Below are 23,753 nucleotides of genomic sequence, written 5' to 3'. Positions count from 1 at the left end.
AATCAAGTCAACTTGTCAATTCCATCGACACAGCTAAAAAATGTGCCATGTCAAGAAATTAAATATTTTACTTATTTAAAATACTAACAAATACATTTTAAATGTTTATATATCCAATGTCTACTTGAATCGACTCCGTGGACATGAGTCGAGTCAAGTTTTAAAACAAGTCGAGTGTTAAAACTATGATTCAAATTAGTTTATTGTAAATGGTTAGACCAAAATACCCATTTGATGAACTTATAGCTAGACGTCTTGGGGGTCCTAATCAATTTTCTAGCATGAAAAAGGTCAGGTAATGAGGGGAAATTTGATTCTTTCCCAAGAAAAGTAAAGCCAAAAAGAAAGAAACAAAATAACATTTCTTGGTCAGGAATGCAAGTATGGTTTCTTTATTCTTTCCATAGTCTAAACCATTTATTAGGAGGAGAATAAGAATGACTGAACTCATCTGTTGAACCCAAAGAAGCCAAAATGGAGAAACATTTTTGTTTGAACGTAACGTCTGATGATCACAAATATTCTTCTCCAATGCCAATAATTGGCCTCTACATAGCAGCAGGTACTTCGGAATGTTTTATATTTATGATGTGTGATGTATTGCATGGATTACGCCGTAGGAAGCCATGGATACCATGTCGATTATTTTCTCTCAATTCCCTTACACTCACTCTTCTTTCAATTGCTTCAAAACTCCCTGTAGATCTCACCACTCCAATGCCTTCTGCTCAGGACCAACTATCCAAGCTGAGCGGTACTGTCTTAATTTGCATTTCTATAAGTTTTTTCTCCCTTTCACTCGGAACTCAGAGTGACTCTGAACGCTTGTCAAACATGTTTTCCTTGACCATCTTTGTAGTAACTGTTGTTGTCAATGTTTGTATGCAAATGGTCACTGGTGTGATCTTCTTGTTCATTGTAGAACATGTGATAGTCATGTCGTGCATGCTACTTTCGCTCACGACATTGTTGATCACTTTTGATTATCGTATGCTTAGGGATATTTCAACCTCTTCTGACATTGGTGATTAATTAAAAAAGAGTGACCCTCGAAATTCCGACAGTCAAACTATGTTACATAGATTGAAGTCATTTTACATATCCAGTTGCACAAATCATAACCGTGAATTGGAATTCCTTGTATCGCCATTGGGCATTTGTATGCCCATTCTTTCTGCGATCTGTGCACTAGTTCTATCAGAAGCTGCACTACGGTCCATTCTTCATAAGGGGGTAGAGTTTCGATGTGGAGTTTCTGATTATAAATGGTCAATGTGGATTGTTGTTGTTACTCAGATTCTCACTGTCCTTGTTGGAAGTATAGTGACTGTATTCAGATGGTTCTTGTCATTCAAATCTGGTATGGATGAAACAATCAAAGTAACATTTTTGTTCCATGTTTTGTCTGCTTTTTCCAAGCTCGAGACTTGGCCTTCGTGGGTTTTATCCTCTTTGTCAAAGCTCCACATTCTATCAGTCTTTAAAATCTTTAGAACGGGTTTCATGATCATCATTCAAATCATCACACGGAATCTGAGAATTGTATTGTTAATACCGAACATTGTCATTGCTCTTTTGGGTCTTATATTATGTGGGATGTTTAAGATACCTTGAATATGTATGAGGAAAATCACGAAACTCTGTTTGAGGGAAGAAAGAAACAATGAAGTCACAACTGATTACATGGATATGGAACAGTTGATACAAAGAATTTGTGAGGAAGATATAAAGATGCAGATGATAAAATATAAAAGGGATTCTCCAACTCATCTTGTCCGATTACTTTCCCAAAAACCCCCATCTCAAGAGTCAATTGCCACGAAGATATCCACCATACATCAAAACAAAATATCTTGCCTTTTAGTGGTAGTCTTCGTAAGAGTGGCCACCATTCTGCTACCAAATAACGTAAGTGCTTCTCTAATTCATACATTAGATGAAGTCTTTGAAGTCATTTCTTTCATTGACAAGAACATGGATGACGCAGATTACAATGATACAATGAGGCGTGTAATGGCAAAAGAATTGTGGATGAATAGGGACAACACCTGTCATTGGTTCCATAGGAAAATCATTAAACCATCGGTAAAAAAAATTCATTCACAATCATTTAAGAAATCTACGGATGGGGAGTCTCAGTTTCAACCTCAATTGGATCACTTACATTCTGTAGTTGGGATTATTGAAGAATTAAAAGTGAAATCCAGTACCAATACAAGTGCTATCTTTTTAGAAGAAACCCTTTTAAAACGTGAAATGGATACCATTTATTATTTTATCATGGAACTTGGGCATCTTAGAAGCTATACATCAATCAGCCAACTACATGGTCACATGGAGCAGCTATTTGTGGACATCTTGCACTTTTTCCTCTCTCAACTCCCACTATCCACATTCAAACATCTTGTTGAGAGCCCTATTGAACAATGTGAAGAAAGAGCAAGACTTGCTTTGAAATTCTTTTGTAAACTTGAACCGGTGGAATTTAAAGTTCATTGGTCATTTCCTGATGGAACTGGTATCAATAGCTTGATAACCCCTCAAATTCCTAGTACTGACACTCAATATATCGAACTGGTGGAAGACAATGTAGATGCGGATGTTGGCCGTCAAGTGATTGAAGATGATGAAATTCAAGAGATTGTTTGAACAACTTGAAATGTAAGTACTTTCTTTATTTATTTTGATTTGGTAGTCTTTCTTTCCAAATAACAAATGGTCTCCCACATCTCTTTTGGAATGGGAACATTTTGCTTCCAATTTAGCTTTCCAATCATGTTTTCTAAGTCCAACCTTGGGTTTATTCTGAGAACAAAATGTTCTTGTTCTCTGTTTTGATTTTGATCATATTTTTCATGTTGAATGTATGTTCAGTTGGTAAATTATTGTACAATATCCATCTATGAAATCTTAATGCGAAATTTGCATGATCCCAATTAGAAGGGCTTAACTTTCCATGCCATTATTGCTTAGATGCTTTTGGTGTATTGGTTAGGTTCAAATAGTATCAAAGCTAGGACCATGTCTCAGGTTCAAATCTTGAAGGACCTCTGTGCACTGCCACGAACATTGCAATTGGAGCATGTTGGTGTGTTGTGAAGCGAACAAAACTAATCTTTTAGTTTTAATAGTCTAAGTAGATATTTTGGTACATAAATGTTAGGTTTTTTTTTTAAATTTATTTATTTAATTTTTTTTGTTGATTCCATTGTTTTGGTGATCACTTCACAATTCACACACTATCATGGGTTTTGTACTAATTATTATGTTTATAATAATTTTTTTATCAGATGATGTCTTTTCTTGTTTTGTAACACTTTTATTCTCTTAGTTCTCATGCAAGATGAATAGAAGCTCTGGAGATTATGAAGCAAGGCATGCATGAGACCCCTCCGTGTGCCCAAGAATATGGTGTAGCTCAAGAACCTCCCCTCATCCTCATGAGACAATAACTCTTGACACAAGCAGCAAGTGCTCCTCTCTCCTTGTCTTTCCCCCTGCAGCTGCTCCATCAAGACTTCCTACCAATCTCATGAAGTTACTGTAAAGTTAATAAAGTATTGGATAAGATGTATTGTAATAACTTGTGGGATATTGATACACAATATCATCTCACAAAATTTTGTCAAAGGTCTGATTAGGATGAGATAATTAAGAGTTAAGAGTTTACTACTGATTTGGATTTGTTTCTATTATTTTCGATAACCCTATTTTAGGACTCTTGTAATGACATTCAAGAATAAATACAATTCAGCTTCTTGATCCTAGTGTGTTTGTGGTTTGTCGAGTCAATCTTGGATGGAAACCACAAGATCATTCGAGATATCTGACCTTTAATAGTAGGAAATGTAACTTACTTAGCTAAGATCACCAATTTTGAGAATGATCAAAAAAATATATGTAATTTGGTAAAAGTTCTGAATTTTCTAAAAGAAATATTCTTGGATTTAACATTTTAAATGTTGCACATGATTAATCAAGACTCATACAATGAGTAAATTTGAGACCACATCGGCTCCATAACATACAATGTTCATGTCAAGGAGATCCACAATGGTTGCAAACTAAAGGAACAAACCAGTTTACTCCCCCCTCTTCTTAGTGGTAGTTGCATGTGTTTGTTCATTATTGGAGCCAAATATGACCTTTATCCCTGCATTAGGCATCGCAACTCTCACTACTACAATTTAGAATGAATTGACTATTCCTATCATTCAACACAAACACCAAAGGCCCGTCACCACACTAGTTTAGTATGAATCAATATCCATGGATCATTGTTGCTGAATCAAGCCCAAACTTGCTCAGGCTTAGTGCCAATACATGTCAATATATTGAAAATCACATGAGGATCAACATCAGAGATAACTCCATTTGCTAATAATTCCAGCTATGATTCTTCCTAATTCTTCACCACTATAGACTTAACTAATAATAGTCATGTAACAATGGAAAAAATTAAAGAAAAATGAACCTTCCCTGACCCCATGAAATTTATAACATAGATTGAAAACTTGAAAGATAGATCCAATCTCCCCCTCCCCCTACAAAAGAAAAAAAGAAAGAAAGAAAGAAAGAAAATTCTCATATGTGTCTCCATTCACCTAATAAAACAGAAGTTCAATTTCATAAATGTTTTTTACCTCCTAAAATCAGTCATATAAATCATTGTGAAGAAATTCATCATAGTTCACTTGGTTGTGAGTTTCTATCATATGCCTAGTTAGATATCCAAACAGAAATAAGGTATTTTTCTAATTTTTAAGTATAGCTCAACCAGCGATCTCTTTAATCCAAACATACAGTTGTGCGAAGTTTCCATTTGTTACTGGATAGAATCATCCTTATTGATTCAACATAGGCCTGAATGTTTAAGGAAATTAGACATAACATTATAAAAGTCCTACTTTCTTCCAGTAAAATAGTTGAATCAAATACTTGTGTGGGAAAAAGATGTACTATTGCCCCTTTAGCATAAGGGACATATATAGATAAGTCAAAAAAATATAGAATGGACATTATAATTCCCTGTTCAAAAGGAAAAATTCAAAAGAAAATATGAAGGACCTGCTATTGGCACCCCAACTTCTACTTATTAAACTTTATTTTCTAAACCTATTTTGACTACAAAATTTTTGGTTTTTATTAGGAGTCAAAAACCGCTGTAAATACCAAAAATACCGTCACTGTTATCAATAACGACAGCCATAGGAAACAACACTACTCATGGTGTAGCTAAAAGCAATATGAACCCCTATAGTGGCGGTAAACATTGTGGCTAATTGGTTTCTATTACCGTAGCTATAGATACAATTTGAGACCTATAGTGATAGTTATGGCCACTGCTAATAAGATTTTTTTTATTTTTTAATTTCTTCTATTTGAAAATTATTTGTAATTAAATACCTATTTTTATACAACCTGTTAATTAAACACAATTACTTAATAAACAATAACTGATAACAACAAAATATGAGCAATATAGCTATTCCATGTCTCACATAACAAAATAGTAAGTCAAATTAATTAAGAGACAAGTATAACAAAATAGTAAGTCAATTCAATCATCAGTGACAATTTTCTCATTAAGGCATTGACCAATTCCTTGAGTACCTCCACCTCAGTATCCCTCCTAATTTGTTGTTGTTCCAAAGATTTTAGTTCTCCTTCAACCTATGCACTACAGCAGAATCGCTAGAGGAATTTTCGAAAGATGATGCAAATAATTTGCTAGGAGTTGGGCCCAAGCCTACACCACAAACATGACCATGTCTATCAAGACCCAAGACCTGAGAGAATACATTTTTTCGACCTGTAATATCTTGAGAGCCTTTCGATAATTTACTCAAAAGTTCTTTTATCTTGTCCTGCAAACTATTAAAAAAATTCTTAGTACCTACAAATTTAGATATTACAAAAAAAAAAAAAAAAAACATGATGCTGAGGTACAAACAGACACAAATTCCAATTTTCAAGTGATCCCAATTACAATAACCAAATCTTGATTATGTATCCTCCAAGTGGTATGATACATTAGATAAATCTTTTTATACATGAAGCAACAGAAATAAACAACAGGTCTTAACCTAGTTTAGATGTCTACGTGAACCAATACAAAGTACAAACATCAACATTGCATCACAACAACTTATAATTCATGAACTTATTATCTATATTTAACCTCTAATGTAGATAATAAGTTCATGTATATATTTTCCAACATAAACCAATCCGAAAAATTATTAAATCATTCACAAAATCTCAAATCAGATCATATAATCTTAATTGGACAAAGGAAACATGTAGTGTATTAATTTCTTCAAATTGGTTTACATTTCCATAAATTAAGAATATAATTGGCAGCTCAGAGTTGTTACACAACATCTCTTTCCTGCAATAAATCCATTGTTTCAAATATATATATATATATATAGGGTAGCGTTCAATGCTAACTTTTTGGCAAAACATTTTTCAAAACATGAGTTAGAAGTTTTGGAATGGGCTGATTTTTGGTGAGGATGATCTCTATGGTGAGAAGATCATCCTCACCAAAAATCAGCGCATTCCAAAACTTCTAACCCATGTTTACAAGTTCAAAAATTGTGGACCATCCATTTTTTGTAAACTGTTTTTGATGGGGTTAGAAGATTTGGAATGGGCTGATATTTGGTGATGATGATCTCCTCACTGCAGAGATCATCCTCACTAAAAATCAGCCCATTCCAAAACTTCTAACTCATCTTTTGAAAAATGTTTTGCCAAAACGTTTGCTAAAAACTTTGCCATTGAACATGACCCATATATATATATATATGGGTCCCGTTCGCCACCCTTAGTTTTACCACACACTTTAACAAATGCGTTTTGTCTTACATGGGTTAGAAGTTTCGGAATGAGCTGATTTTTGGTGAGGATGATCTCTATGGTGAGGAGATCATCCTCACCAAAAATCAGCTCATTCCAAAACTTCTAACCCCATCAAAATTGATTTACAAAAATGGACGGTCCACGATTTTTCAACGTGTAAACATGGGGCTAAACATTTCGGAATGGGCTGATTTTTGGGGAGGATGATCTTCTAATCATAGAGATCATCCTCACCAAAATCAACTCATTCCAAAACTTCTAACCCATGTAGGACAAAAAACGTTTGTTAAAGTGTGTGGTAAAACTTAGGGTGCTGAACATTTCCCTATATATATATATATGGGCAATGTTCAACACCCTACACTTCACCCTACGCTTTACCAAATGTGTTTCGCCAAAATATTTGGTGCCGAACATTTCCCATATATATATATATATATGGGTCCCGTTCCCCACCCTAAGCTTTACCCTACACTTTAACAAACGTGTTTTGTCCTACATGGGTTAGAAGTTTTGGAATGAGCTGATTTTGGTGAGGATGATCTCTATGATTAGAAGATCATCCTCCCCAAAAATCAGCCCATTCCGAAATGTTTAGCCCCATGTTTACACGTTGAAAAATCGTGGACCGTCCATTTTTTGTAAATCAATTTTGATGGGGTTAGAAGTTTTGGAATGAGCTGATTTTTGGTGAGGATGATCTCCTCACCATAGAGATCATCCTCACCAAAAATCAGCTTATTCCGAAACTTCTAACCCATGTAAGACAAAACGCGTTTGTTAAAGTGTGTGGTAAAACTAAGGGTGGCGAACGGGACCCATATATATATAGGGTCCCGTTCAGCAACAAACATTTTGGCAAAACATTTTTCAAAATATGGGTTAGAGGTTTTGAAATGGGCTGATTTTTGGTAAGGATGATCTCTACGGTGAGGAGATCATCCTCACCAAAAATCAGCCCATTCCAAAACTTCTAGCCCCATGTTTACAAGTTGAAAAATCATGGACCGTCCATTTTTGTAAATCATTTTTGATGGGGTTAGAAGTTTTGGAATGAGCTGACTTTTGGTGATGATGATCTCCTCATCATAGAGATCATCCTCACCAAAAATCAGCCCATTCCAAAACTTCTAACCCATGTTTTGAAAAATGTTTTGCCAAAATGTTTGTTTGTTGAACATTTCCCATATATATATATATATATATGGGTCAGGTTCAAACGACAACCATTTCAACACACATATAGACAATGCGTTTTGTCTTATATGGGCAAAAATGTTTGGAATGGGCTGATTTTTTGTGAGGATGATCTCTGTGGTGAGGAGATCATCCTTGCCAAAAATCAGCTCATTATAAAACTTTTAGACCGTCCAATTTTGTTGAAAAATTATAGACCGTCCAATTTTTGTAAATCATTTTTATGGGGTTACAAGTTTTGGAATGGGATGATTTTTTGCCAGGATGATCCCCTCATCACAGAGATCATCCTCACAAAAAATCAGCCCATTCCAAACATTTTTGCCCATATAAGACAAACACGTTGTCTATATGTGTGTCGCAATGTGTGTTGCAGGAACCGACCCTATATATATATATATATATATATGAGAAATGTTCAGCACCCTAAGTTTTACCACACACTTTAACAAACGTTTTTTGTCCTACATGGGTTAGAAGTTTTGGAATGGGCTGATTTTTGGTGAGAATGATCTCTATGATTAGAAGATCATCCTCCCCAAAAATCAGCCCATTCCGAAATGTTTAGCCCCATGTTTACAAGTTGAAAAATCGTGGACCGTCCATTTTTGTAAATCATTTTGATGGGGTTAGAAGTTTTGGAATGAGCTGATTTTTGGTGAGGATGATCTCCTCACCATAGAGATCATCCTAATCAAAAATTAGAAGTTTTGGAATGAGCTGATTTTTGGTGAGGATGATCTCCTCACCATAGAGATCATCCTAATCAAAAATCAGCCCATTCCGAAACTTCTAACCCATGTAGGACAAAACGCGTTTGTTAAAATGTGTGGTAAAACTTAGGGTGCTGAACGAGACCCTATATATATATATTAGGGTCCCGTTCAGCACCAAACATTTTGGCCAACATTTTAGCCAATTATTTTTGTCCTACATGAGTTAAAAGTTTTGGAATGGGCTCATTTTTGGTGAGGATGATCTCTACGGGTGGAGATCATCCTCACCAAAAATCAGCCCATTCCAAAACTTCTAGCCCCATGTTTACAAGTTGAAAAATCGTGGACCATCATTTTTTTGTAAATCATTTTTGATGGGGTTAGAAGTTTTTGAAATGAGCTGATTTTTGGTGATGATGAACTCCTCACCGTAGAGATTATCCTCACCAAAAATCAACCCTTTCCAAAACTTCTAACCATGTTTTGAAAAATGTTTTGCCAAAATATTTGATGCTATAACGCGATTTGACGGACACGATTAAATCTCGGTGTAATTTAACTTAAAGGTCGAAATTCATATATAAATATATATATATATATATATATATATATATATATATATTAGTGCTTACTTCCTCTTCTCTTTAAACCCTATGAAACAAAACAGGGAGGTCTCTTCGAACTCTCTCTCCTTTTCTCTGGCGTTCTCTATCATTCTCTTCTCTCGCTAAAACTCTCACCGTCGCTCTCTCTCTCTCTCATTCTCTCTCGGTTTCGCTCTTGCCTGAAACACTCCCTCTCTTGCGTCACTGCAATTGAGAGCTCTTCAGCAATGATTCCTCTCTTCTACAAAATCTCTATTTCATCTCCTGATACCCTAACCCTAAATCTCCATGGATCTCCATATTTATCGTCTCCATGTTCTTCATCTGGTAGTTGTCTTTCTTCATCTTTGCGGACACGGATTTAGAAATCACAGAGTATGTTACGGAGTTTTAAAAAAAATGATTCTTGTGTTGTGGATTTAGAATCTTCTTCAGCTACTCCTTTGAGGATGAAGAGACTAACGATGATTGATATTTCGGTAACTCCGTTGAGTTTTGAAGCAGCTGCGATGACGCCGGTGGTGGCGGAGTTGGAGGTGGAGCGAGAAAACATTTTTGTCTATTGTAAGAAAGGAAGACAGGAGACGATGGAGGATTGGTATTCGGCGCTCATGGATCTTCAAGGAGATCCTAAACAGGTTTGTTCAACCTTCAAATTAATTAAGTTGTCTACGTTTTGTTTCCTTTTTTCTTTATGTTTGGTTGAATGACGGTGAGTTTTCTAAGTAATGGAAATACTTGAGATTGTCTGGAACTGGTCAGAAATTATGAAAATGTTGGGGAATTAATATTGGTTTGATTGTTTGCTTTATAAATAAGCTGGAGAAATCCAATAAATCATGAGAAGGAAGTTTTGTTTTCGAGGAATTGGTATGGTTATGAGTTGATGATTTGTTAAAAGAGATGGAGTTATATGGATGGGAGTACCATCTATCTCTGTGGAGAGCCCAAATACACTATCGAGTATCACATGTTCATAGAGCACGAAATTTAATTAACTATTTGAAAAAAGAGATTTTTTCACAGTTGGATTTAAATTTTAAATATTGGAGTTCAATGGCAGTACATTTTTAAAGTTAAGATTTGACTCCAAAAAATAATTTTTTGGGGGTAATTTTTTTTTTCAAACTCAATCTAGACCACAAATAAGAGGGCTGAGTTGTCATTTGGACCAATGAGGCAGTCCACGTGGTCCATATGTTGACCTTGGTCCATACTCTACATGGTCCCTTGGTCCATGCAACCTGTTCCCTTCTTAAAAAGGTGACAATTGTAACAAATTGTGGGATGGTTACGAGTTAATGATTTGTTAAAAAAACAAAAGTGAAAATTGTAAGGAATTGTGATTCGAAAGCCCTTTATTTATGTTGGAACATAGAGAAAAGGTCATAAGAATTGTAGAGAGAGAGAGAGAGAGATTATAGGCCAATGAAATTATAATTTTTTTGAGAAATTAACATTCTTATATATGCCTTTGATTCATGCCAAACAAACAAGAAAAAGAATTTGTGATATTTTTTAAAAAGTCGGTGAAATCATGGAAATCATGATAAGGAAGTTTTATTTTAGGAGAATAGGTATGGTTGTGAGCTTATGATTTTTTTAAAAAGGGGGAAATTTGTGGTCTCTTAGCCCGTTATTTGTGTTGAAATATTGAAGGTTATCAGAATTTTAAGGAGAAAGAAATGAGAAATCATAAACAAATGAGAATTAAAATATTACAGCATTTTCTTCTTCTTCTTCTTCTTGGCATATAATATTCAATCTCTGGATGCATATTTTTCGGCATTTTTTCTATTCTTAATACAACATTAGATTCTGATTGATTTCTTTCATGTGGAATGGCCAGGCCAGGGTGTACTAGATTTGGCCTTTCTCTTGAGTGGGCAGCTTCCTGAATGAGCCTGAAATTTGGGTTAACAAGATGAATCCTATGGTTTAATGATGTTTTTTTTCGGTGTGTATGTGGAAAAAGTACACATTTTTATTTACTATCTAAAAGAAAAATGTTGGTCAAGTGTTTAAGATCACCTGATTGGTTTGTGCTGTCATATGCTATGACTTATCCTGTCAATAAATATTTACATGTAGTTTATAGGGAAAGACAGCGCCCAATTCTTTGGGATAAATGATGATGATGGGTGTATGTAGGGAAAAGGTGGCTAAAAAGTTTGATAGTTTCCATGTGTGATTGCATATGCTATTTTTAGTTAGTACAATCGTGCATGTCAATTTATGATCATTAGGTCATTATGCGATTGCATATGCTTTCTTTCTTTTTTTCTTGTTCTTCTTTTTAGAATAGATTCTCCTCATATACATCAGTGTATGTTATTGCTTGATTACACATGCGTAATCGGCATTGCACGTGCAATTCAATAACATTGATCCAAAAGGAGGCTCTTGGTTGAGTATTTAGGAATATTTCCAGTGTTGTAAATTTGGGCTGTGCCTTGATGAGGGGTTGACCTAGTATTTGGATAGATTGAATTGACAATCATTATACTTATATGGTTTACTGAATTTAGCATTATGATTCTCATATTGCTGCTTTTGTTATTCTTTTTGAAGTTGTACCCTTATCAAGGAGTTATCAATGACGACTACAACATAGTAAACACTCTAGCTGGCCATGGTAAGTGTGGATAGATCCTCTGATCAAGTATATGGACCATTTTGGCAAATATAATCAGTGTGCAGTTTAACAATTCTCACATTGACAGTTTGTTTCTCCGATAAACATTGACACTGGTGCATCTTTCCTTATCAATTTCTTAGATCTACAAGCAAGCACTTCTACTAGCCCACAAATTGAAGTTGGAGATGATGATGATGAGCCACCTTTGAGTGAAAATGATGATGATGATTTAGATGATGTTGATGAAGGAGAGGAGCGGAATGCACATCATTTAGTTCTAGCTTAGTTTGAGAAGGTAAAATGTTCTTATGCATACTAAGGGTAAGATTTAATTAGGTTTATTCTTGTTAATAACCTCCTTGTTATATTACAAATTTGGTCAAATAGGTTACACGGACCAAAAGCAGATGGACATGCACACTCAAGAATGGCATTATATGCATTAACAATAAGGACGTTCTCTTCTCCAAGGTTTGTTTCAAGGGATAGATCTTTCAATATGATTCATGTCTCTGCTTATTATATTATTAATTAGAGACCTTTGGCTGAATTGTTGTGGATTTCAATGTTTTGAGAGCTTTTCTCTTAATGCCCACTTTTTGCAGGCCAATGGGGAGTTTGAATTCCGATTTTATCAGCAAGAGGACAATTCGCGTTCAACCCACAAATCTTGGATAACTATGGGAAGAGTGAATTCAGAAAGGGGCCTCCTTAGTGTTCTTGATACTTTCTATAGAACAGTGAAAGGCACAAAGGTAGATAATATGATGATTGGTTCCTTAATAGATGGACAGTGTACATGAGAGAAGAAAGAACGATGACCCCGAGTTATTTATTTGGTGAAATATGTAATTCTATTCATTGTGTATATTTCTAGCTTATTCATCAAATTACAAAGGACACTTGTTTTTGGATTTCTTTTGGAATCTATTACATTCTTTGCATTTATTTTTGGGGATTACCAGAAATGCATTGCAGTATATATTACAAGGTTCTAACTTTTCGATTGGGACATCATAAGAAATGATGTTGTGTCGGTGACTTTGAAGAAGTGGCCTTCTTTAATTAATGTTCAAATAATGCTTTTGTGTCTTTGATTTCGAAGAAAAGGGGGTAGAAGACATATCGTTCCTTTGATTAATTTTCTAGTAGGCTACATATATAATAATGGCAAAATGCTACCATTGAAATTGAAATTGGTTCTCTCATCAATGATTGGACCCTAAGAGGGAACATCATTCAAGAAAATATGGTGTTATGATCTTTACTAGTGCATTTATTATAGGATCCACTAAGGTGCTTTAAAGTTATTTGCTAGGTCGATTTGGAGAAGCTAAATATAAGTTCAAATAGAAGTTGGGACATGGATTTTGGCTATAAGTTAAAATGTGTTTTTTCATCATATTTTTCAATCAGGGTGAATGGAAGTTCGACTTGTTTTTTCCAAAGCTCTTGAAGATTAATGTTCACCTGTTATCTCCTTCCTTTTCAACATTGTGGTTGAAGCCCTTTATTGTCTTGTAGCTAAGGCAATGAGTAATGTAAGGTTTTATGGTCAAGGAAAGTCCCATATTCAATTTGCCAATGAATTGTTTATGTATCTTCCTATTAATTGAAATTCCTAAGAGGTTTATTGTTGTAGACACCCTATTTTTGTACTTGCTTAATTAATCAACTCGTCAACCTGAGCGCGTCGATTCCTAATGATGGATGATTATTTCAATGCTTTATTTGTTAATAGATATGTTTCAGAAATTCAAATGAGGTATTTCAAACTAACAAAACTGTAGAAACCACGCTACGCTAGGAAAATATAACTCCAAAAACATAGAAATCATCATCTTGCAGACAAAAAGAAGTTTCATTGTAAAAATCACTAAAAAATGACTAAATTATCAAAATACCCATAATCTCAAAACATCCCTAGAGCCTACATTACGCTTAGGAAAACCCTTTCAAACACATAAAATAACAAATCGAAATCAAATAAATTATTTTCCCAATTTTCATAAAATTCAATAAAATTATGAAAATGCCCCTCATAAAGTTCATGACCATTTCACACAAAAAAATTTCATAAAGGACACAAACCAATATTTCCATTGAATTCCTTACGAAAAATCGATTCCAAAACATCTTGGAACATTGAAAAACGACTTAAAACACAAAAAATTATCTCCGAGGACAAAACGGTAATTTTACAATTTTAATAATTAAAAATTCTGAAATTAATAATTAAAACAATGTAAAGTAAAATCCTAATTAAAATTAAAGTCAATCAAATAAGAGTTAAGTCAAAATCGTAAAATCTAATCAATCAAGTGAGACTTAAGTCAAAACCTAACCCTAAAATCTAGTCAATCAAGTGAGACTTAAGTTAAAACTCTAATCAATCTAATAAGATCAAAGTCAAACCCTAATCCTAATAGAATTCTAATTAAACTCTAAAACTATCTAAAAGAAACATAATCTAACTCTAAAACTATCTATAAAAAAAACATAATTTAACTCTAACTCTATCTAAAAAACTCTTAAAAAAATTTATAAATAGGGGTCTCTACAACCTATTTTCGTAGGTCAAAGAAAATCTTAGAAAAAGTAGGTCAAAAAGCCTCCTTAGCCTTCCCCAAAGCTTAATTTTAAAGTTCTAACTCCCTACCTATCATCCAAACCCCAATTTTTACTCAAAAAATACCCAGAAACCTTTCAAAAATACCCAGATACCTTTCAAAAAAATATAGAAAACACTCAAATCTAGGAGGGAGATACCTCAACTTGGATATCAAAATCAGATCTAGTGACGGAGGAACAATAGGGAAACTCATATAAGAACACACTTTGCCAGTACTGAAGGAACCGTCGTAATCCATTAGGTAATTATTTTTATTGATTTTTTAAATTTATTTAGCAATATAGTTTTATTTGAGAAATAGTAGAGACCGGCGTTTGCCGGGCGGGGTTAGTGCCTAATACCTTCCAACCCCGTAACGTGATCCCCGGACTTAATTTCTTTTTATAGATTAATTATTTTTATCAATCTTGAGTCAATGTTCGGTTCATAGACTGTAATAACTAGGTGGTGACTCTCAGACCTCAAAAATCAAAAGCGGATCCGCACACCCCGCGGATCGACGACTCTTTTAGTGACGACTCCACTAGGGATTATTGAGGATCAAACTTGAAAAGCCCCAAGTATGGGAACATTGTCAAATCAACTTAGTTTTCTCTTTTATTTTGACTTATTTTTGTTTATTTGTTTATGTTTATTTTTGTGGTGTGATTGTGGATCATTTGTTTAGATTTTGAATATGATATTTTTTATGGTTCAATTGAGGGTCACTTTTGATGACCGTAAATAATTTAAGATTTAAAAAATTAATGAATTAAGAATGGAATTAGGATTGAAATAAGGAGCCATGAATTTTTTTTAAATCATTTATTTATTTACTTTTTTTTTTCTTTTTAAGTGTGATACTTTGTGTGAGTGGTGTGCTGCAAAAATAAAAATATATTTCTTGTGTGCATGGGTGATGTGCTGTCACTACAGGAAAAGCGGGCTATAACAACGATTTTTATTGACGCTCAAAGTCTGACCGTCGCTGTAACAACGATTTTATTACTCGCTCCCTCAAACTCTCGAACTCCGCCTCTCTCATCTCCGCTGAAACTCAAACTCAAACACTCGAACTCCGCCTCTCTCATCTCCGCTGAAACTCAAACTCCGCCTCTCTCATCTTCGTCTCTCTCTCATCTCCGCTGAAACTCGAACTCCGCCTCTCTCATCTCCGTTGTTGAAACTCGAACAATCTCTCTCTCATCTCCGTTGTTGAAACTCGAACAATCTCTCTCTCATCTCCGTCTCTCTCTCTTCTCCGCTGAAACTTGAACAATCTCTCTCTCTCAACTCCGTTGAAACTCGAAGCCTCTGTCTCATACTTGAAGATCTCGTTTGAAATAGATCTCAAGCTCGAAGATCACAAGCTCGAAGATCTCAAGCCGTTGTAACTCGAACACTCTTTCTCCGCTGAAACTCGAAGATCTCTCTCTATCTTGATCTCTCAAACGCATGAGGGTTCAATCTAATCAGATCCGATCTGATCTCGGCCTCCCGAAAATTAAGGTATGTTTTGCTACGTATTTTGTTAATTTTTCTATCCAATCGATTCCTAAACCCTGGATTTTTGTTGATATTTTGTTGATTTTTCTGTATAATCCTAATTTCTACAGCGTTGATTCTAATTTTGGTTCGATTTCAATCCAAAATCCCTATTTCGAAAATTTGATTCGATTTAAACTCAGAAATTTTGGTTCGATTTGTAATTTCTCTGTTATACATATTCTGCATTTGTTTTGTGAGAATGATCTCCATGGCTACAAGCAAGGTTTAAAATCTCATTTTGATTATTTATTAGACCAAATCAGTTGTTCTCAATGACCAATTAAAGCCTTACTTGACTTTCTTTGTACAAGATTGATTAACATGCCTGCTTACATTTCTCTATTTGAGGCATAAACTCTCATAATAAACTCATTCATATTAAATTACTGCATGTTTGGTTTGCTGTTAACTTTATATTTCTAATTTTCTTTCTTTTCTGTAATGTGGAAGTTTCACATGCTGGAGTGAGATGTATTTGAAAGTGTGCCTAAATTTTATCATCTCAAGTATCTAAAGATAAGGATTGGTCTTAGTAAAAACCATCTCAATTTGCTGACCTGCTTACTAGATAATTCCCTTAGTGAAGATCTATTCAAATAACATTATCATAGAGTTGTTTTAGTAGCAATTCTATGCCTTTTGCATTTTAAGATCAAAGTGATCAGTTTGCCATTATAATTATAATATCGTAACGATTATTACACTATAATGTCATGCTGAATCTAAACTTATATAGAATGTAGTTTAATCCGGACGTCCATTTGATTATTGTTATAGAGTCTTTAGGATGACTTGTGAAACTCTACGTAGTCACACTCTTAAAGTGATTGCTATACTATTGTAGTGATTGATACAAGTGTAGCAATCTTTATGGTATCAATAGTTTAACAATCACTAATATAGTATAGCTAAATAAATCTTTGCGAGATATCTCAAAACACAATTATAATAAGGAAAATGCTGAAGTAACATTGAAATTGACATCGGTTGAGACATTGCTGACATGGATGTGTATATATATAGAATCATAAACACTTTCATCGAGATAAGAGTGAGAAGCATCTATGGTTTTGTGGAAACCAATGTCCCAATCAATGTAAATTTCAATATTACTCCAGCACAACTCTTATAATTATGGTCAAATGAATGTTTTATGAATAGATCTTCACTAGATACATATTTGATAAGTTGTTAAATAATGAGTATGCTGATTTATTAGGTATTACTAATAATACATATTTGGTAATCGTTCATGGAAGATTGCCTAGTTTATCTTTCACTTTAATGAGTTGGGTCAGGTAAATTGGGTCAATTCATAGATAATATTAGGTTAAGTACGGTCCGTAGATGGACCGTTTCATTTGGGTCAAATATTTCGTCAATAGTTGACTAGTTGTTTCCTTAGTTTTAGTTGTATGTGACCATGTGCTTTTGGTTTAAAGGTGACATTGCTGTGAAGTGGATATGCCGATAGATAAAAGTTGGATTCAGTTGCCTAGAGATACCCCTGAGTATGAAGCAAGAGTTATTAAGTTCTTGGATTTTGTATTTTCTCATTCAAGGTTCGATAATGCGATCCAATGTCCTTGTGTAAAATGTCTCAACGTGGTGGTAAAGAATAGAGAAAACGTGCATGGTGATTTATTATGGTATGGGATAGATAAGGGATATATACATTGATCACGTCATGGTGAGACATTCGAAGATGAATATATAATTGATGAATCCAAAGAAGGTGATGATATGCAAGGAATGCTACAAGATGCATTTGAAATCCCAAACTCTGATTGTGAAGATGTTAATGAGTCGAATGATGATAGTCCAGATGAGCCAAATGAGGATGCAAACAAGTTTTATGAAATGTTGAAAGCTGCTGAGACTGAATTATATCCGGGTTGTACTAAATTTTCGAAACTATATTTCATTGTAAAGTTGTTACATCTGAAATGTCTTAATGGTTGGAGTAATAAATCATTTGATATGTTACTCGAATTGTTAAAAGACGCATTTCCTACTAGTGAAAGGTTGCCAAAGAATTATTACGATATCACCAGTGAAAGAGTTTGTTGGTCACAATAAAAGTCTGGGACAGCAGTAATTCATTTGCCTTTCATTTAGACTTGTTATTTTTAACTGATGGTTTATAATCTGGAGAGGTGTTTATGATATAGCAGTTCAATATATTTTAGTACCTATTTCTTTTCCTTTTAAATAAGTTGGTCTGATGCTCTCTCTCTCTGCAAGTTGGTTGTTCTTACTGTTGCAGCATTATTACTCATCTTACATGTTTTAGGGACTTTTATTCCAAGAAGAAAGAAAACTGGTAAATAGGCATACTTAAGCTCATTTCTATTATTCCAAGAAGAAAGAAAACTGGTAAATAGGCATTTTTGTGTGTGCGTGTGCAGGTGTTAAGTATGTGTGTTCAACCCCTATAATGGTTCCCATACCAAACTGTCCTTTTCTTCGTTCTTTTACAAGTTTATAGTGAACTGACAAGTTGTTATTCAATTATTAATACTATATCAGACCATTTTTACTGATCTTTTTTTGTTTATGAAGATTGCGTACTATTTTAGTTTCTTCTACCTACGGTCAGACATTTCCAGTGGACGAAGACTATGCAAAGGAACCCATGGTGGTTCCACCACAGTTGCACCTCACTGTCCTTGGTATGGAGAACTCCACAGCCGAAGCACCAACAAAGCCTCAGCATGTCGTACTGAATCATCTCTTCATAGAAAAATGATGGGCTTCTGAGTCACTGGTTGCTCTCGGATTGACCCATAGGTTTCAATCTAAATATGTTACTGTAGTCTTCTACAAGCCTCTGAGAAGGTAAAGAACAATATCCTTTTCTCTCTCTTTTAACGCTCTTTTGCATGAATCTGTAAAAAAAATGGAATTCTCTGTTTGTTGGTTGAGGGCATTTCTGTTAATAGTTCAACTTGCTCCACTTAAACGTTCTCATCTTCATCTATTCTTCCTGTGTTTGAGAAAATCATTTGGTCACATGCTTTGAAAAAACTTCAATTACATTAGGTTAAGGCTTAAGATCACGGTCCTTCTATGAGATTTCAAGTATATTGAGGCAAGGTTTAGAATCTTGTCTTAGAGACGTTATCTCGGTCTGGAGAAAAACCCAGATCTAAAATGAAGCAATTCAGCAATATTTCAAGGTAAAGTGTTTGATCGAAACTGAAATTATCTTGATTGAGTAAAACTGCTCTTGTTTCAAGATCAATGTTTTGTATTGACTATCTTAACAAAGGTAAACCTGAGCTTCTTTCCAAGATTGTTACCTTGTTCGGTTGTCAACCAAAATTGATGTGTTTCCGCGGGGGTGTGAGAAGATACAAAACCTTAATATGAATGTTGAAAGATGAGGAAAAAATATAGGAATAGCTTGAATAGATGATAAACTAAGAGTCTACTGGCAACTGCCAATTGCGATGGTTTGGGTATATAAATCATTGCAGTACTACCCTTTTTGGAGAAGACCACCTTCTTCTTGTATCCAATCGGTCTTGTCATCATACTTTCTCCACTCTGTAAGTATAAATGACAATGAATTTCCCTTTTTTCTTTGTTTGCGCATGCACACATGCTTGTATGTGACAATGGAACTTGAGAATAAATTTGCATATCTTAGTTTGTAGTGATTTTGAGTGGCTTCAACCCAACAAGATACATTATGAGTATGTACTTCAGTTAGTAGCTGTAATTTACTAAAGCTAGCACTGTGGAGAGCATATAGGGGTGAGATCTGTGAACATGGAAAGGCAGTGATGATTGCTTGATTGATTCTTCATATGTAAAGGGAGTTGCGAGGCTAGCTTGCCACATCAAAATCTTTGCAATTTTTCTTTGTAGCGTTGGATGTGAAGCCAATGGCAGTGAGTTAAGACTAGAACCAATGAAAAGATGTTGGTTGTTGGGGGAGAGGGAGGTGATAAACTGATATATTAAATGGATGATTTTTGTTCTTGTCTTGTGCCCTTTTAAATGCAATCCCCAAAGATGTTTTTACGAGGTTCAAACTTCAAGGCTGGAATTAAGCGAATGCGCCATATGTTTATCGAAAATTGAGGAAGGAGAAGAGATCAGGGGTTGAAATGCAGTCACTTGTTTCACAAAGACTGCATTGACAGGTGGCCATAATATGATTGTGCCACGTGTCCATTGTGTAGGAGGCCGAGGTTAGATGAAGATATGATGATCTAGCACAGTTCAATGCAAAGTCTGCTAGAAAAGAATGGCAATGGAGAGTTGGGTTTGTTCCTTATATATTTGCACAGTATTTGTAAGATATTTTGTTTTAATTACTCAATGTCCATTAATTTTTGTAAGGTAAAAGTAAAATCAGTAGCTCGTCAAGGATGTCTAGTGAGAATTTGTATCACGGTCCGGTAATAGGTAACAATTTCAAAAAAACATATTCAGCAATGCTAATGTTTGGGGTCAAGGTCATCAATTTCAAAACATAGGGGCATTTCCATTATTTAGCAATACATCAGGGGGCTGGTGTGAAATTGAAAATTTTTTTTTTTTAAAAGCTTTAACAGCGACGGCCAAAACCGTAGCTACAGGTCAAATTTAAAAAAAAAAAAAAACATATAGCGACGGCCAATATCGGCTGTCGCTATAAGTCCTGCACATAAGTAAAAAGTTGACCGTCGGTATAAGGTATAGCAATGGGACTATTAGCGACGACAACCGACGGCCTCCGTGGCCGTCGCTAGATGCCTTTTGCGACGGTATTTATCTCTATAGCGACGGTCACGGCCGTCGCTATATCCCTATTTTACTGTAGTCTGTTATTAACGTCAACAAGATTTTTATATTTATTTATTTATTTTGGGTGGTGTTGTTAGCGAGGGGAATTTTTTTTTCGTGTGCTGTGTATACCAAAAGGCATCAAAGAGAAGAATAAAGAATAAAAATAATCCCTCTTACTCTCTCTCTCTCTTCTGAGAAAACCAATACTACATTCTCTCTCTACGAAGTAAAACCAGAGGGCTTCTTTCTTCAAACAAAACCCATACCAGGAGTGTTTGATGGGGAAGAGCGGTGAGATAGTTAATGTTTCATGGGGGACGAGAAGGTCTGTTGCAGAGGGACCTGTACAAACGCCTCATTCTTATCGGTCCACCTGGGTCAAGGAAAGGCACCCAATCATTATTAAAGATGAATATTCCTTATGTCACTTGGCCACTGGTGATATGCTGAGAGCCGCTGTTGCTGTTAAAACCTCTCTTGGAAATTGGAATTCAGGCTAAAGAGGCTAGGGATAATGGACAACTTGTTTCCGATGATTTGGTTATTGGAATAATTAATAAAGCTATGAAGAAGCCTGCATGTCGGAAAGGGTTCATTCTAGATGGGTTCCCAAGCAAGAAACTAGAATTGACAAGGTGCTCAACTTTGCTATTGATGATCTCATCTTGGAAGAGACAATTACTGGCCGTTAGATCCAAGATCCACCCCTCTAGCAGTCGGACCTACCACACGAAATTTGCATCTCCCAAAGTTCCTGGTGTTGATGAGGTCACTAGAGAGCCTTTGATCCAATGGAAAGACGGTACTGTAGCAGTTCTCAAGTCAAGGTTGGAGGCATTCCACAGGCAGACTAAGCCAGTCGTTGATTACTACGCCAAGAAGCAGGGGCGGAGCCAGGATTTTGCTCATGTGGGGGCAACCAAGAGTAGAAAAGAAAAATTGTGGGGACAATTAAGAGTGAAAAAAATAGTTGTGGGGACAATTAAGAGTGGAAAAAAAATTTGTGGGGGTAATAGTGATAAATTTCTTTATCCGTTGCTCAAATCTGTCGCAATAGCACATTATGCCATGGAATTTGAAAACTCTTGGGGGGGGCAAGTGCCCCCACTCTAAATCCGCCCCGGCCAAGAAGAATATTGTGGCTGGTTTCTGCTTTTGCACAGAGGCAGAGAGAGAGAGAGAGAGAGAGAGAGAGAGATGAAGGAGAGAGTGGCTGCCCCTTCAGTACATTGAGAAGAAAAAAAAAAAAAAAAAAAAAAAAGCTCTTTTTACTGTTTTGGTTCATTAAAAATAAAAAGATAAAAAAAAAAAAAAAAAAAACCAAAGTGTGAGTGGTGTTGCTGCGAGGAACATAAAAAAGAAAATAAAATACATATAAATAATTGTGTGGGAGCAACATATTAAAAAACTAAAAGTGTGAGTTGCGTGTGTGAGTTTTATGTGGTGGCAATAATATTAAAAAAAAAAAAAAAAAAAAAAACAAGGTGGGTTGTGGGTGTTGGCAACAAACATAAAAAATATATATATATATATATATATATATATATATACAAAGGGAAGGACATCCTCACCAATTTAGTAAGATTTTAAATCTTACTAAGGGTCATTGACCTCCCCATGTGACAGCAGTTTTTTTTTTTTTTTTTTTTTTAAATGAAGTAAAATGTTTTGTGTGTGCTGCCAGCTAAAAAAATAAAATAAAAATGTCTGAGTTGTGTGGTGGTGGTGGTAGCATGATGTGGATTGTGTGTGTTAGCATGAAAAAAAAAAAAAAGGAGATTGTTTTTCTTACTAATGTAGTAAGATTTCAAATCTTGTTAAAGATTTTTTATCTCATCACCTGGCATTTAAAAGCATGATCAAATACCATATGCTTATGACAGATAAAATTCTAAGAATTTTTAAAAGAAAAATTTCAAGAAAATTTTTAAATTTAATTTTTATTTCAAATGTTGATCTTAGATTTCATCGCCACCAATTTTCAAAACCTTGGATCTAAACTAAAAAATTTTGAATTTTATTGTTGGATCCAAATTTTTTTCCATCAAATCTAAAAAGGCTATGATATTGGATTACCGATAAGATGACCACGTTAATTTATTGACCCTTAGTAAATTTTGGGAGATTGCTTTTCTTACTAATGTAGTAAGATTTCAAATCTTGTTAAAGATTTTTTTTATCTCACCAGGTGGCATTTAAGAGCATGATCCAATACCATATGCTTATGGCGGATAAAATTTTAAGAATTTTTAAAAGAAAAATTTCTAGAAAATTTTTAAATTTAATTTTTATTTCGAATGTTGATCTTAGATTTCATTGCCACAAATTTTCAAAACCTTGAATCTAAATTAAAATTTTTTGAATTTAATTGTTGGATCCAAATTTTTTCCATCAAATCTAAAAAGGCTATGGTATTGGATTACTGATGACCACATTGGTTTATTGACCACCCTTAGTAAATTTTGAAATCTCTTTGTGTGGGTATTTTTCAATTAAAAAAAAAAATTTACTTAGATTGATCGATGATTAATTATTTTTAGGTTATCTTAGTAGATTGATCATTTTTGTTTTCTTTTGCCCTATCTTGACTGATTGCTTGTTTGATATGCTATAATCTTAATTGATATATATCTTTGATGTGCGTGCATTGATCTTGATTGATATTATGGATATTTATGCTTTATGATCATGTTTTTCCAATATCCATATTGTGATGATGTGATATGGCCCATGGGCCCATTTATTTGAAAAATGCCCTGGGCACACCTCACCCTGTTTTGCACACATCACTG

At 34.7% G+C, this 23,753-nt stretch overlaps 2 protein-coding genes and 1 pseudogene across 2 annotated transcripts in view; 2 read left to right on the top strand and 1 right to left on the bottom strand.

Annotated features, from left to right (window-relative positions):
* Positions 1 to 467: 467 nt before the first annotated feature.
* On the top strand, positions 468 to 3,749 carry LOC147382559 (uncharacterized). Its single transcript, XM_086428532.1, has 2 exons — positions 468 to 2,661; positions 3,332 to 3,749. Exon 1 carries the CDS (start codon positions 1,621 to 1,623, stop codon positions 2,647 to 2,649), a length of 1,029 nt encoding a protein of 342 aa, XP_086284658.1. The 5' UTR covers positions 468 to 1,620; the 3' UTR covers positions 2,650 to 2,661; positions 3,332 to 3,749.
* Positions 3,750 to 5,591: 1,842 nt separating this feature from the next.
* The window catches only part of LOC147382555 (putative E3 ubiquitin-protein ligase hulA), a 43,851-nt gene continuing 25,689 nt past the window's right edge, over positions 5,592 to 23,753 (bottom strand). The window contains exon 5 of the mRNA XM_086429134.1: positions 5,592 to 5,874. The gene's annotated coding sequence lies outside the window, so the exon portion shown is untranslated. The remainder of the gene's footprint in view (positions 5,875 to 23,753) is intronic.
* Positions 21,052 to 22,074, top strand: LOC147382558 (adenylate kinase 4 pseudogene; annotated as a pseudogene).

This window comes from Akebia trifoliata, chromosome 16 (genome assembly GCF_017979445.1).
Source record: "Akebia trifoliata isolate Shusen 1 chromosome 16, ASM1797944v1, whole genome shotgun sequence".
Taxonomy (NCBI): domain Eukaryota; kingdom Viridiplantae; phylum Streptophyta; class Magnoliopsida; order Ranunculales; family Lardizabalaceae; genus Akebia; species Akebia trifoliata.
Note: the sequence above shows the minus strand (reverse complement) of the source record. Positions and strands in the feature narration are given on the sequence as shown.

Excerpts from the sequence above, each read along its gene's own strand:
- LOC147382559 (XM_086428532.1), top strand. The coding sequence starts at position 1,621 with ATGAGGAAAATCACGAAACTCTGTTTGAGGGAAGAAAGAAACAATGAA.